This window comes from Papio anubis, chromosome 17 (assembly GCF_008728515.1).
Source record: "Papio anubis isolate 15944 chromosome 17, Panubis1.0, whole genome shotgun sequence".
Classification (NCBI taxonomy): Eukaryota; Metazoa; Chordata; class Mammalia; order Primates; family Cercopithecidae; genus Papio; species Papio anubis.
In genome coordinates, this window is record NC_044992.1 from 1,921,597 (window position 1) to 1,938,122 (window position 16,526).

The 16,526-nt window shown below is 47.7% G+C and overlaps 1 protein-coding gene across 9 annotated transcripts in view; it reads right to left on the reverse strand.

Annotated features, from left to right (window-relative positions):
• The window catches only part of SMG6 (SMG6 nonsense mediated mRNA decay factor), a 242,658-nt gene that overhangs the window by 120,507 nt on the left and 105,625 nt on the right, over positions 1 to 16,526 (reverse strand). For all 9 annotated transcript variants that reach the window (XM_017950238.3, XM_017950240.3, XM_017950241.3 and 6 more), the window contains 2 exons: positions 7,796 to 7,912; positions 5,782 to 5,950 (listed from right to left, as the gene is read on the reverse strand). In XM_017950238.3, coding sequence (XP_017805727.1) covers positions 5,782 to 5,950; positions 7,796 to 7,912 — 286 coding nt within the window. The remainder of the gene's footprint in view (positions 1 to 5,781; positions 5,951 to 7,795; positions 7,913 to 16,526) is intronic.

Here is a 16,526-nt window from a genome sequence, read left to right on the forward strand (position 1 = left end):
TTCTCTATGACCTTAAAAGAAAAGCCTCTTCAATCTATAAGGTCGGTGGGCACAAGATGAAGTTTGAAACCCACAGAAGCACCATACCCTTGCCAATCTCTCAGAGTATTTACTCAGTGAGTATTAGGAAGCTACATGAGAATATGGGAAACAAAAGAAGGAAGGTGCAATTCTGATTCCATTTTCCAGTCCTCTGATCTGAAGGCTCTGAGGTGGGACTACCCTCCGTGGTAGTCAGGCCAGGTTTGCTCTCTTGAACAGGGGCACCAGTCCTTAAATAGCCATGCCTTGGGGTCAGGCCCCAGGATAGCAAAGCCTCTCTTTCATGCTTAAACTTGCATTCCAGAGATAACCAGCTGCTGATCCTAACTGCAGAGAGAGAGAAAGAGAGCACAGGAGGAGACGTTTTTCTCTATTACACTGATCTCTCTAGCCCAGTCTGGCTTCATGAGAGAGCAAGTGGTATCCACAGCTACAGTAATGTATTTGCTGGGCAATTAAATTCAATATACTATTTGGTCAGATTTGCTCTCCTCGTGAAGAAGTCTGAGAAGACTAAGCAAATATGACTCAAATGTCCCAACCCCCTCTGCCTCTCTGTAGCCCAGAATGTGAAGCCCAGCCGGGGATGGCTGTAGCTTGGACCACGTGCCTGCCTGTAGATTGAGCCCTTGCCCAAAGATGGGCAGCAGCTCAGAGCCGGCAACGAGCCATTTGCTGCAGCATCCAAAGAGAAAACAGACTCAGCATCTCAAGCAAATGAGACCCAGCACTTCCTGTGTGAGCTTTCCATTTCCTCAGCCAAACAAAAGCCAAAAAGGAGTGAGAGAGGGAGGAGGGATGAAGGGAGACATGCTGCGTGAGAGAGCTAGCAGACCTGTGGCCCGGGATCTGGGTAAACAGGGGCTGTGTGAATCCTATCTAAGCGACCGGTGGTTGTGAGGTGAGGTGACCCAGGGAAGGCCCAGGCTCCAGGGACAGATGGTCTGCCTCCCTACCCTGAGAGTAAGGAAGGGACACTCAGTGACCCTTGTGCATGTTCAGAAGCAGTGGCTTAGATACTTGGAGAACTGAGTCCTTTCTTGGCATTTTCTTCCCAAAACTGCCAACTGCCTAGTCCTCATTAGAGATTAATAGCCTGAAAAGTTTGAGGCTGTAGATGTTAACTCTTTGGGGATCACTGCTGAGAAACAGCTGTCCCCTAGCCAGCAGATCCATCAGTTCCCTTCTGTGGCCCCAGTTGCACAGCGTGGAGCTCCAAGGCTTCAGCCTGGAGTGCATTTTGGAAACCTAAGAGGGCCCACAGATAGGATACAGAGAACTGTCCGATGCTGTGAGTGCCGACCACACAGTGACAGAGCTAGAGGTGGGAAGGGCATGGGGAGACTGAGATTAATAACAGTCCAGAGGTGCATCCTGAGGCAAGGACAGGGAAAAAACTGAGAAAGAAAGGAGGAAGAATCAGACTACACAGTCTACACAGAAACTGTTGCCCAGAAATCTCTGCTTTACCTTCCCTCTGGAGGTCACCCATGAGTCTAGGAGACTCACATAGCTGGTCCCCAGGTCAGACAAGCTCCCCTCCCTACTCCCCAAAAGTGCCCTCCACAGTAGCCAGGGTCTCCATAATCTATCCTCCAGCATTACTTCTCTCCAGAGAAGAACACTGGAGGTGCTTGTTCTGAAACACACATAAATGCATAACACAGAGCATGAAGGAGCTTTGGTACAAAGCACCAGCCGAAGACCACACTCAGAGAATGCGGCGTACGGGAAGAAAAGGAAGAGGGAAATGAGAAATGGCTGGGGTGAAACGGAGAAAAACAGAGACACCAAGGAAGAGTAGAGATAAGAAAGAGAGGCCCAGCACTGCGGCAGGCCGAGGCAGACTGCTTTAGTCCAGGAGATCAAGGCCAGCTTGGGCAACATGGCAAAGCCCCATTTCTATTTTAAAAATACAAAAAATTAGCCAGGTGTGGTGGTGCACGCCTGTAGTCCCAGCTACTTGACAGACTGAGGTGGGAGAATCACCTGAGCCCAGGAGGTCGAGGCTGCAGCGAGCTGTGATTGTGCCAATGCACTCCAGCCTGGGTGACAGAGCGAGACCCTGGGAAAGGAAGGTAGAAAGGCAGGAAGGGAGGGAAGAAGGAAAAAGAAAGAAAGAAGAAAGAAGGGAGGGAGGGAGGGAAAAATTAAAGTGAGCAGGAGGGAGAGATGAACAGTCAACAGGGCTGAACAGAGATGGAGCCTACACACACGTACATGAAGATACAATTGTACAAACATGAACACACATAGTGACACTAACACAAAGAAGAATGTGACACATGGAACATGGACAGAGATTGAAGTCAGCAAGCTTTTTCTGTAATGAGCTGGATTGCAAATATCCTAGGCCGTGTGAACCACACAGCCTGTGGCAACTACTCAACTCTGCTCTGTAATGTGAAATCAGCCATAGACACAGTGTAAACAAATAAGCATGGTTATATTCCAATCAACTTTATGGACACTAAAATCTGACTTTTATACAATTTTCATGAGTCATGAAATGGTACTCGTTTGATTTTTTGTTTAACCATATAAAAATGTAAACCATTATTAGCTTGTGGGCCATGGTATGCTGATCCCTGATACAGGCGCGCGCGCGCGCGCACACACACACACACACACACACACACAGAGCAGAGGCAGACAAAAGCAGAGGCAAGGAGAAACGCAGAGGCAGGCAGGCAGAGACAGGTGAGGACAGACAGACAGACAGGAAGGTAGGTAAAAGGCAAGGCAGGCAGACACAAGAAGACCCACATACACAGAAATCCCCCCTCTAACAGAGAGATCCAGACTGGTACACAGAGACATAGTTACACACAAACATGGACATGAACACAGACATTCAGGAACATATACTCACAGACACAGACAGAGACATGAATGGGACCAAAGCAGACTCAGACTGACATGGACTCAGAATCAGAAAGACACCGGTTGGACATGCTGGCTCATGCCTGTCATCCCAGCACTTTTAGAGGCAGAGGCGGGTGGATCACTGGAGGGCAGGAGTTTTGAGACCAGCCTGACCAACATGGTGAAACCCCATCTCTACTAAACCCAAAGAAATTAGCCAGACCTGGTGGCTCACACCTATAAGCCCAGCTACTCGGGAGGCTGAGGTGGGAGACTTGCTTGAACCCAGGAGGTGGAGGTTGCAGTGGGCCGAGATCATGCCACTGCACTCGAACCTGGGCAACAGAGCAAGACTCTGTCTGGGAAAGGAAAAAAAAAAAAAAAAGAAAAAAAAGGCCAGACGCGGTGGCTCACACCTGCAATCCCAGCACTTTGGGAGGCCAAGGTGGGTGGATCACCTGAGGTCAGGAGTTTCAGACCAGCCTGGCCAACATGGTCAAATCTTATCTCTACTGAAAACACAAAATTAGCTGGGTATGGTGGTACATGCCTGTAGTCCCAGCTACTTGGGAGGCTGAGGCAGGAGAATTGCTTAAACATGGGAGGCCAAGGTTGCAGTAAGCTGAGGTCACGCCATTATACTCCAGCCTGGGCAACAAGAGCAAAACTCCGTCTCAAAAAAAAAAAAAGGCTGGGCATGGTGGTTCACGCCTATAATCCCAGCACTTTGGGAGGCTGAGGTGAGTGGATCGCCGAGGTCAGGAGCTTGAGACCAGCCTGGCCAATGTGGTGAAACCCCGTCTCTATTAAAAATACAAAAACTAGCCGGGCATGGTGGCAGATGCCTGTAATCCCAGCGACACGGGAGGCTGAGGTAGGAGAATAGCTTGAACCCAGGAAACAGAGGTCGCAGTGAGCCAAGATTGTGCCACTGCACTCCAGCCTGGGCGACAGAGCGGGACTCCATCTCAAAAAAAAAAACACACACAGCTATAGATGCGGACACAGAGACATGGAAACACAGAAGGAGACCTCCATGGGGACACATGAACCCCATACAGAGACATATATACTCAAGGATATACAGACACAAACAGGTATACACACAAATACAGACACAGATATGGACATCCCGCATGAACACATACGGATAACACACGTGGCCACAGTTGGATGGATGCACATGGACACGTAAACACAGACAGACATGGATAGGCACACCGAAAGACCCCCAGACAGGCCCCCAGAGGCAGACACACAGAACTTTGCACTCCGACACAGACACTAAGACACACACAGACTTACAGACACACAGACAAATGGACCTAGACAAGCACAGAGTCGGACACAACCCAGACACAGATAGAGACAAAGATAAAAGAAGTAACCATATGGGGTTGCACAATACTCTGTAAATGTAATTTATGTCACTGAACTTAGAAATGGTTAACATGGCAAATGTTATATATATTTATCTCCACAACTAAAAAAAAGAAAAAGGCATACAAACACATAAACTGATCTACGTAAATACACCCAGGCAGACACACAGACTCCAACACCTGCCCCCCGCCCCCAATACACAAATGCTCTGTCCCACACACAAATGCTCTGAGAGATGCCACAGTGACACACAAAGACAGGGGGTGAGGGCAGGGGCATGGTGAGAAGACGGGACGAGGGCAGGGGCATGGTAAGAAGACGGAGACGAGGGCACAGGCATGGTGAGAAGACGGGATGAGGGCAGGGGCATGGTGAGAAGACGGAGACGAGGGCAGGGGCATGCTGAGAAGACGGGGCGAGGGCAGGGGCATGGTGAGAAGACAGGGGGTGAGGGCACAGGCATGGTGAGAAGACGGGACGAGGGCAGGGGCATGGTGAGAAGACGAAGACGAGGGCAAGGGCATGGTGAGAAGACGGAGACGAGGGCAGAGGCATGGTGAGAAGATGGGGCAATGGCAGGGCCATGGTGAGAAGATGGGGCAATGGCAGGGGCATGGTGAGAATACAGGGGGCAAGGGCAGGGGCATAGTGAGAGGGCAGGGGCATGGTGAGAAGACAGGGCATGAGTGAATGGAGGAGAAATGTGCCTGCACTCAGCCTCCCCACATGCTGCCATGCCAGGAGACAAAGTGCAGAAGGCAGCACAAGTAGCAGTGAAAGAGCCTTAAAGATGCAGAGAAGGCCGGGTGTGGTGGGTCATGCCTGTCATCCCAGCACTGTGGGAGGCCGAGGCAGGTGGATCACCTGAGCTCAAGATTTTAAGATCAGCCTGGGCAACATGGCAAAAAATACATGTTTTTCTTTACCAAAAAATACAAAAAATGAGCCAGGCGTGGTGGTGTGCACCTGTGGTCCCAGCTACTCAGGAGGCCGAAGCAGGAGGATCACATGAGCTGGGAGGTGGAGGTTGCAGTGAGCTGAGATCGTGCCACTGCATCCAGTCTGGGTGACAAAGTGAGACCCTATCTCAAAAAAAAAAAAGCAAAAGCAAGATGCACAGAAAAGCTAGTAAGAGAAAGAAACAAAGTCTCACACATATCCACACAGATCCAGACTCCAGAGGCAGCTGCAGAGATGGTGAGTATGCACAATATGGAGTGAGAATGAGGGAGGGAGAGCAAGAACAAATAAAATGGAGAGTGAGAGGAAAGAGTGAGTGTGAGAGGAGAGGGAAGAAGCCTGGAGAACAGGAAAAAATAATCGAAAACATCAGAGGACAGGGAAGGTGTTCAAAAAAAGTTCAAGTAAAGAAGAAACAGAGAAGCAAGCAAGCTGTGGGCAGAAAGAAACAGAGCAGGATGAAGAGGGGAGATGTAGGAACACGGGCAGGCCCAGGCCAGTGGTGCTAAAGCAATGGGCAGGTCAACTCACTGCGAAGGCAGATCCAGGGATGTGGGAGGAGGATTCCAGGTGTCTGGGTAGCCGAGCATCCAATCTGACCAGACTTTGACACTAGGGAGCAGCTCCTTCAGGTCCGGGACAAAGGAAGACACCTTGATGTCATCTTGGTCCTCCTGGTCCTCAGGAGAGGACAGCTGAGCTGCAGAGGCAAAGGGTGAGAACTGGGCCTATGTCTGCTGTAGCCCCCGAGTGAGGCCTGGGGCGCTGGGACGGCAGCAAGCTCTTAGGGAAGGGAGACCAAGTCCACAGGAAAGATGGGCCCGGAAGCGAGGAGAAGCGCCAGCACCTAAGAGGATTCTGAAAAGTAGGACAAACAGAGAACCAGTGTACTGGGTCTGCCCCCGGACACCACTGCTTCTGCTTCCCCTGTGGCTTGGCTGAAGCCTCTCCTCTGGCCTCTAGCCCACCCTGCCAGCCTTCCTTCAGCACAGTACCAAGATGGCACCAGAGTTCTTGCCAAAACTGCATGACCTGAATTTAATCACAAGGAAACATCAGACAAACCCAAACTGTGGGACACTGTACAAATGATTTACATTCTTCAAAAATGACAAGGCAGGCCAGGTGCGGTGGCTCACGCCTGTAATCCCAGCACTTTGGGAGGCCGAGGTGGGCAGATCACAAGGTCAGGAGATCGAGACCATCCTGGCTAACACCGTGAAACTCCGTCTCTACTAAAAATACAAAAAATTAGCCGGGCGCAGTGCCGGGCACCTGTAGTCCCAGCTACTCAGGAGGCTGAGGCAGGAGAATGGTGTGAACCCAGGAGGTGGAGCTTGCAGGGAGCCGAGATCTGACCACTGCACTCCAGCCTGGGCGACAGAGCGAGACTCTGTCTCAAAAAAGAAAAGACAAGGACATGTAGGACAAAAGAAGATCGAAAAACCATCCCAAATTAAAGGACAACCAAAGAGACACGATGACATCTAAATGCAATGTGTGCTCCTGCACTGGATCCCAGAGAAGACAACAACTTTGTTTTCCCCTTGCTGTAAAGAAATTAGGGCAACTGGCACAAACTAAATAAGGTCTGTGAATGCAATAATAGTATTTTATCAATGTTGACTTCTGATTTTGATAATTGTCATTAAGAGAATATCCTTATTATTAGGAATACAGAGTCAAGTATTTGGGGGGTAAAGGGCCAGCAACTGTAATTTAAAGTCAAATTGTTCAGAAGAAAAACAATAACCTTAAGTATGTGCGTATGGGAAGACGAACGTAAGGCCACATGGTAAAATGTTAACTGGGGAATCTGGGTGGTGGGTATATGAGTTGTCTGCACTATTCTTGCTACTGTTCTGTAAATCTGAACTTATTTCAAAATAAAAAGTTGCCTTTCTGTCCCTAAAAAAAAAAGCAGCCTCCGTAGCTGGAGGCATTCACAAGGCTAGTGTGGCATGGGGTGACAGTGGGGTCTGATTAAGTCACTAATATTGATCTAAGAGCTGAAAAGAAAGGTGTAACCTTCAGCCCTATCTTCTACTGCTATGGCAATCAGGCTTAGACTTCTAAGGGCAGCCTTAAAGGATATGGGATGCTGTCTCAACCTAAGGGCTAAGAATAGCACCTGCTCTATCTGGTCAAGTGAGTCTCCCATGACGGCCGGTCCACGGTGGTTACAGAACTCACCAGGTACCACACAAAGATAAAGGGGAAAACACAACATCGATTATGGAAACTAACTTTTCTGGTTTCCTGAAGATGCAGGAACATGCAGCAGCTTATAGGTACAGTGAAAATTCTAACTACTAAAGAAGAAAAAAGGGAGGAAAGAGTCTACAAAAAGAAGAGGGCCTTAGAGGCAATCAGACTGTAAAAGGAAATGGGACTAGTTAGGCAGGCAAAAGGAAGAGGGGCATGTAGGTAAAAGGAAGAATGGAGACTACAGGGAGAAGACACCGAGAAAGCAGCAAGGCACTGTGAGGTCTGACAAGGTCAGGCAACTGGAAAGCCCACCAGGCCGGGGACTCCTCCTGCTTACCTTTGGCGGACTCCTTAAGTAAGTAGGTGCAGCGGCGGACCAGTAGAGAAAACATGGCCAAGCCCAGAGCTGCAGCTTGTTCCTGGATCACAGAGCGGCACTCCTCTGAGAAGCAGTCTGAGGAGAAGCAAATGAAACTCTCAGCACCCCAGGGGGACAAGGGCTACTTTTCCCTGCCTTACAAGATGCACATCACTGGCCATGTTACCGACCTTCCTTTTCCTCACTGAAGACTAGGGCTAGTAATATTCCCCTCTCAGAGTGGTCATAAGGCCAAGTACAGACTCATGTGAAGCACTTACCACGAGGTCTGGCATACGGATATGTGTTCAATAAGATGATAAGGGTCACCTCTGTCAATTCTACATCACTTTCCCAGGAACAGTTACCTCAAGAAGGGCAGTCTGAGCTGGAGCTGCATGGTCTCTGCCTTTAGTTACCTACCGATAATGTAAAGCTATTGTAACAAGAACTCAGATTTAAGTAACTCAGTCTCTCTAGTGTGTAACTAACAGGAGCATAGTCATCAATTAAGATTAGAAAAATACACATTTTAAAATGATCTTCTTGAATCACCAAACTTTAGTCCCATCCTTACCTTCTCCATGACCCTCCTCCTAAGAAAACACACATGACACAAATAATCTACTTTCATGGAATGAGTTAATTTTATGCAGAACAGTGCTTGGCACATAATAAGCACTTAATCAGTGTTGGCTTTTGTTTTCACAAATTCCTTCCCCTAGCGCTAAAAAATAAATCTGGCTCCCAATCCCAGTACCCTCTTTCCGTTACATTTTCAGCCTGGCTAACTAACTTCCTTCTGGCTCCAGGTCACTGAAAGGAGCCACCTAGTTGGTGGGCAGAATTACTCTTTGGTGGCAGCTATGTGACATACTCCCAAAAGCCTGCCTGTACCTACTCTTCATCAGTGGCCTTCTCCGAAAGCCACGTCATCTGAACTCGAGAGGAGCTGGTGACACACAGAAGGCAGCAGTCGACCACACAGCCTCCGAGGAGACTCCACATACCCACAGGAGACAGAATCAGGGGCCAGGCTCACTAGCTCTGGCAGCAGCTAATCTGTTAATTCCCTCTCTATTACAGGAGAACTCTCAGAATCTCCAAGTGTTAAAAGGATAATCAGCTAAATGTCTGATCTCTGTCCCTGCCTGTATTTTAACCTCAATAGCCAAGGGGAGCCCTCTCATCAGCTCACCAGTCTTGTCAATGGGGCCTCACTGAAGCTGTTACTTCAAGAGACATTACCCAACCACAGTGATTCCTTACCATCTTTGCCCCAGGAGCAAGTATGACTGGAGTACACAAAGCCAGCCCCAAATCACTTCTGAAAGTACTGGGCATAAGAAGGAACAGGCTGCTGCTCAGAAGGGCCCAACAAACGAAGAGCATCAGGGTAGTCATTCTTTGATTGTGGCTTTCCCATCATCCTTGCAGATGCCCACTGGTCCCAGATGTCACCCTCTGACTTTCCAACTCAACTATGGCAGGCAGTTAAGGAAGTGGTAACAATCCATGTGAGTAGAATAGACCAGTCTCATCATTCCTGTCCTGTTAAGGCCCTAAACCTCTGTTAGAAAGAAAACAAGTATCCAAGAGCCAAGAAGAGGGAGGATGGAAAGCAGGAAAGGGGAAGATATGTAAGTTGTCAAGAAAAGTTAGCAACTTCTCCCCTTCACGCTCCCCATAGGCAGCAGCACTGTCAGTACCGCCCAGCTCAGTCCAGGCCATTGCCACGCCCAGACAACATCCTGCCTCTAACTAGCAACAGAGCTGGGAAGAAGGGAGTAAGTCCAGAACAGAGGGAGCTGGAAGAGGACAAGTGGAGGCCACATCCTGGCAACCGACACTGAATAAACATTAGTGCCCCCTCATCAACTGAGCAGAAGTTACCTGCACTCAGAAGGCTAGAAGGGATGAAGTGGGGTGTCCTGGCTCCAAGAGACTGGCATTTTGTGAAGCACAGGCTACAATAAGACACTCTCATGAGCTTGGACAGAGACAAGACAGGGGAGGTTTCTTTCAGCGAGCCTAGTTCTATATTTATGACAAATGGCAATCTCAGGCTAGACTGTCTCTCAGAGTTCAAGATGGGGGGCTAGGGCTCAGAGGGGAGAATGGACTGCTTAAGAACAATGGGATCTGTGGTCTTTGTGGACTCCAGGTTGGCTCCTTTTCTAAAGGCTCCTGCAATAAGGTCTGGAGACCAGGCAAGGTAGCAACAGCTGGAGTCTCTTCGGTGTAGATCTGAAAGTGCTCAGCCACCTCCCAGGCAGCAGCTAGAAGGCAGCTTCATGACTGCTCTGTCCTTTGTGATGGTTATGTCAGCTCGACTCCCCATCCCCTAATCCCCTCCTAAAGAAAGGCTTGAAATAACACTGCCTGCTTATGTGTCTGGTCCATCTGATGTGGCGTGTTAACCAGTAACTGTTCTGCCGTAATCAAGCAGGTGGAGATTTCACAAACAATCGAGGGGGTCAGACCTCTGACTGGCCATGTTACCTGGAGCACCTCCTGGAAGGCCTGCCCTTCTCCATGGCTCAGTGGTACCTCAAGCATATAGTGAGCGTGTAGAATGTGCCAGACTGTGTACTAGGTATGATGGAGCACACGGCTACAAATAAAACATGCTCTCTGCAATCTTTCAATAGGGTAAAGAAAACTGTTATTTATCCAAGTAACCACAGCAACCTGCATCCAGCGCCTCAAGTGAGACAAGCACTAAGTGCACAGCATCTTCCTGGGCTGCTCTTGGCCTCACGCAGGCTTCCACAGGCTAGAAACCGCAAGACACCACTCCCTGAAAGCATTCACCGTTACACAGTGGGTAGGAAAACAGCATCTAGATTCCCAGAGTCCACCCACTTTGGGGCTAGACCTAGGAAACTGGCCCTAGTCTGATGAATGCCCATATATATCCCTAGGGTTGGGCTGGGCCAAGCCAACAAGTGATGCGGGGTGGGGGAGGAAAAGGCATTGTTTGCCTTGGTATTCGCCTGGGTTCCTCTGGCTTTGTGTCAGGTAGCAGGAGCATGACAGGAGCTGAGGAACTCATTAACACTGTGAAACAGCCTTTCCCCTTCTTTCCAAAAGCAGAGACTTGCTCAAGGGTTTCGGGTAAGGGTTTTGGCTAAGGAAGTCAGACGGAAATATTTCTTACTAAGAAAGTCACCTGAGGTCTGAACTTGGTTCCACCCCTTCCCACATGTGGGCAGGTGACCACAGCTCCTACTATTCCTATGGCCAAATACCTGCTCGGACAGAAATATTCTTCTTGCTCCTATGTAATGGGGAGACTTTCTCATTTTTCTGAGAATATATTCATGGAAAACATAAACCAACTGTCGTCAAAGTTGCATGAAATCAGGAAATGGAGCGGCCGGGAGAAGGCTGCCATGTGGCCGGATGTTATGTATTTCTAATTAGTGCTATACATCTTTCAACAGCAAGTGTCCTTCTGCTGGGAAACACAACACACTGCCCTTGTTATTGTAACTGTCAGAGAAGTGCTTAAACAGATAATCTCCAGGAAAAGTGATAAACATGTCCCCTCTCCCACCAGTATGTGTGCAACGGTGCTGCCAAAGCAAAGCTGTGCCTGACAGCTCCAGGATGGCAAGGCGTCCTCCTGCAGGAAATGGGAGCGAGGCAGGAGGGGTGGAGAGGGAAGAGCAGGGGATGGGAGGCAGGCCCACCTGCCTGGGCCCTCTAAGCCAAGCCAAGGGATGGTGGCTCAGAACCACTGCTTCTGATCAATTGTAGTGTTTTCGTCAGGGAGAGATTTGAAGGAAACCAGTACCAGTGGGATGGAGTTCGGTTGGTCACAGAAAAATCTGGCAGCGATGGAACTATCATACTTCGCCTGGTGCACACAGCCAGCTTCCTGGCAGGAGCATAAGAAGAGTAATGAAGAGAAGACGCAGAATGGATGACACATGAGTCTAATGCTCTGACAGCAGCAGAAGGGATTCTGAGGTCACTGGGGTCCATGAGCCATTCTAGCACAGAGAACCAACTATCTGCCTAGATGCTTCACTAAGAGCTGGAGAAAAATGCAGGCAAGACCACTTATTCACCAATTCCCTCCCCACTGTCTCCTCCCAAAGAAAGGAAATGAATGGTCAGTCACCTCCAAACTAACACCACCTGGAGGCAATTTGTTGGCCCTTATCTTTCCGACATAAGGCTGCTTTTCTCATGAGTCAGTTACCAGTCAGACACAAGGCTGGCACAGTTCCTGAGCAGCCCACCAAAACCTCCTTGTCTACAGGAAGTGGGCAGTGAGAGCATCTTTCAACTGCTGCTGCTTGAGCCACAGAGTTCCCTGTGGCAGCTGCTAGCTGAAGAGGAGGTAGAGGAAGCAGTCGCTGTATAGGAACCAGACAAGAACAAAATCTCAGAGCAAAAGCAGAGATGTCTTTTCATCATGTCATTCCCTGAGGAGAAGAACGAATGAGTCAGCAGAATCAGGCACTAATACACCCAAGCGAATTATTCATGCACAATGGCAAACAGAGGCGACTGAGTGTAAAGCAAGTCATAGCACTTTCCTAAACTGATACAGTCAAGTGACATGGTGTGAATATTTGTCCCCACCCAAATCTCATGTCGAATTCTAATCCCCAGTGCCGGAGATGGGGCCTGGTGGGAGGTGTCTGGATGGTGGGGTGCATCCCTCAGGACTTGGGTGCTGTCTTTGTGGTAGTGACTGAAATCTTGCGAGATCTGGTCTTTGAAAAGTAGGTGGCACTGCCCTACTCTTTGCTCCAGCTTTCGCCATGTAAAGTGCCTGCTCCCCTTTCGCCTTCTGCCATAGTTGTAGGCTTCCGTAGGCCTCGCTAGAAGCCGAAATGCTTCCTGTATAACCGGCAGAACCATAAGCCAGTGAAACCTCTTTACTTTATAAATGATAGTCTTAGGTATTTGTTTAGAGCAATGCAAGAACAGCCTAGTGCACGAAGACAAGACAGAAGAAGGTGGAAGGCAATTTCCTTCCTAGGAGCCCTCCCTGTCAGTGTTCTCTTTGGATTTTCTTCCAAAGCTCTTCTGAAAGTAGGGAGATGTGGGGGCAAAGGAAATCCCAATCTCCTAACTAAATGACTTCTCCCATTAATTCCAAAAACACGTGAGTGCCCAATTGTGGAGGATATAAAGGAAAGTAGGATCCTGCCTGCAAGAAGATGATAATCTAATAAAGAAGACAGGAAGCATACATACATACTCAAGTAACTATAATTCAAGACAATGTACTACATATCATAAGGAAGATGGAAGTAAGATGTTTCTGTCACCAGAGGGAAAGGAAATCATTTCAGCTAGTATGTAACAGAGAGGGTTTCATGGAAGAGACTTTTGTTTTTGAGACAGATTCTCACTTTGTCGTCCTGACTGGAGTGCAAGTGGTGCGATTGTGGCTCACTGCAACCTCTGCCTCCTGGGTTCAAGCAATTCTCCCACCTCAGCCTCCCAAGTAGCTGGAATTACAGGCATGCACAGTTTCACCATGTTGGCCAGGCTGGTCTCGAACTCTTGGCCTCAAGTGATCCACCTGCCTCAGTCTCCCAAAGTGCTGGGATTACAGGCGTGAGCCACCATGCTCGGCCAGAAGAGACCACTTCTAAGCTGGGCTGGAAGAGACGAACAATGATGGAGGTGGTGGATGCAGGGGGGACCACATGTACTACTTGAGTCATGAAAGTAGTGTGTGTGCTGTGCTCTGCCTGGAACCACAAAGTATAGGGCCTGCAATGCCAGAAGAGGAACATGAACCTGACTCAACGGTGAGGGGGCACTCACTGAACATGAACCTCACTCAGCAGTGAGGGGGCACTCACTGAAGGTTCTTGAATGAAGCAATGAGTGAATATTTTATAAAGATCATCTAGCTAAAGCATTTAGGAACTAATTAGGGTAGCTGGAAAAAGCTAACAATGAGGGAGACCAGTTGGGAAGCTAAGAGAGCATGAACTTGTTTGAAGCAAGATAAATTACATGTAAAGCACTTCATAAAGTTTTTAATGCCAAGTAAGCGTAACATCTTTCTTATAATAAAGGTAGAAGAGGGAATGAAAAGGAGTGCATAGATATGAAAATTACTGCAGAAAGAAAATCAAAAGAGGCCAGTCATGGTGGCTCACGCCTGTAATCCCAGCACTTTGGGATGCCGAGGCCGGAGGACTTCTTGAGAGCCCAGTAGTTGAAGACCAGCCTGGGCAACAGAGGAAGACGCTGTCTCTACCAAAAGAAAGAAAAAAAAAATCCAAAGAGGCTGGAGATAATGCTGTTGAGGCGGGTAGGAGGGGGTGAAGACTGCTGGAGCAGGTCAAAGACTCACGGATCTCAGCAGGTTCCAGAGGATCCTGAAAACTCAAGAAGAGTAACAACTCACCAAACCAGATCCGAGAAAGGGGGCAGAAACTCAGGACCGCAAAACACCTGGAGGGGGAGAGGGATGTGTCAAGGAGTCCCCAGGCTCCCTGCCTCTTGGCTCCGGGCCAAGTCCTGTCTTTCCAGAACAAAGACACTTCAGGGGGCCAGAAATACTTGAGGAAGACCTAGCAAGAGAAGGCCTGGGAAGTCTGAACGGGCGCTCCCTGTGGAAGCCATTAGATATTCGGCACTTCATTTGTTTCCAATTCTTGTATGAGTACAGCTCCAGGCTGTGGGGTGAGAGGCTCCTCTCTGACGTAATCAGGAAGCAGCTGCAAAATTAAGGAATCCCTCATGACATCATAAAAAGGGTCGATGGTTTACTGGGGAAAGTATAAAAATTAATTACATATTCCCAAATGACACCCTTCCCCTAAATCTGTACACACACTCTCCCACCTCCACACATTCTCTCATCAACATCCAGAAGCCACCTCAACGGACAGGGTACAAAAGGGCAAACAAAACCCAGAGAAGGTTCTTTGATGCACCCACACTGTCTGCCCACCTATTTGGAACTTAACAAGCAATACCTTGTCCTGGAATTTTTATTCATAGAGTAGGTTTCCTCAACAGAATTCTAAGCCCCTTGAGGGCAAGAGCTATGTCAAGACTTCACATCCTTGGAAATCAGCAACATAAAGAGGTTCCAGAAGCGTTTACGGCTCATAACAGTAGGCACACGTGCCTCTCTCACTTGTGGATCTAACTATGAATGACATGATTCCACTGTGGCCAGACATAATAACTAAGACATTTTGAGACCTATGTTGGGCAAAGAATATTTATATATATTATATCAAAGTTTTACAAAAGGATTGCCTAACTATTATTCTCCTTTTTGACATTTGAGGAAACTGGCTCAGAGAGGCTAAACGAGCTGCCCAAAACAAGGCTAGAAAGTGCCAGAGCTGGGATCTGAATCCAGTTCTGTCTGCTCTCATGCCCACGTTGTTTGCATATCTGATTTTCAAATGCCTGTGACTCAAGCTTCACACTCCCACTGTTCCTCTTTCCTTTGCTATGAACATGAAAAGCTCAGACTACTCCAACCACAGTGCTGCATAAGGAGCTCAGAGATGATGACGCTGTGGAAAGCCAAAATGAAAAACATGACATCATTTACAACAGTAACAAAGAAAATGAAATACTCAGGTAGAAGTCTAACAGAACGTACGGAAACGCTACGCTAAAAATCTGAAAATGCTGATGAAAATCAAAGACAAAAAGCTGGGCACGGTGGCTCATGACTGTAAACCCAGTACTTCAGGAAGCTGAGGCGGGCAGATGACCTGAGGTCAGGAGTTTGAGACCAGCCTGGCCAACATGGTGAAACCCCATCTCTACTAAAAATACAAAAATAAATAAATAAATAAATAAATAAATAAATAAATAAATTAGCTGGGCGTGGTGGCGTGTGCCTGTAATCCCAGCTACTCAGGAGGCTGAGGCAGGAGCAGGGGAATCGCTTGAATCCAGGAGGCGGAGGTGGCAGTGAGCCAAGAGTGCGTCACTGCACTTCAGCCTGGGTGACAGAACAAGACTCTGTCTCAAAAAACAAAACCCAGAAAATAAAAGGCAACCGAAAAACTGGGGAGAGTTACCATGTTCCTGAACTGAAAAACTCAGCATTGTAGAGATGTCAGTTAATTGTTTAATGCAACTGCTATCAAAATCTTAGGAAGGTTTTATGTAGATAATAGATCTATACGTTTAATGCAATAGCTATCAAAATCTTAGGAATGTTTTATGTAGATAAAACAAGCTTACTATAAAGCTTATCTGGAAAAGCAAAGGTTGTAGAACAATTCAAACAATTTTGAAAAAGAATAAAGTGGGAGAAATCGTTCTTCCTGATATTAAGTTGACGAAGAAAGGGGCTGGGCATGGTGGTTCATGCCTATAATAATCTCAGCTATCAGGGAGACCAAGGCAGGACTGCTTGAGATCAGGAGACTAATGTCAACAACATAGCAAGACCCCACCTCTACTAAAATAAAATTAAAAGGAGGAAGAGCTTTTCAACAAATGGTACTGAAGCAATTAGACATCCGTATGCAAAACAAACAAACAAACAAAACCTTGACCTAACTTTCACACTTATCCAAAAATTATCTCATAATAGATCAAAGACTTATATATAAAACACAGGACCATAAAACTCTTAGAAAAAAATGGAAGAAAATCTTCAGGACCTAGGACTAAGAGTTCTAAGACTTACTGCCAAAAGTACAATCCATAAAAGGAAAAACTGATATACTGGATTTCATAAAAATTAAAA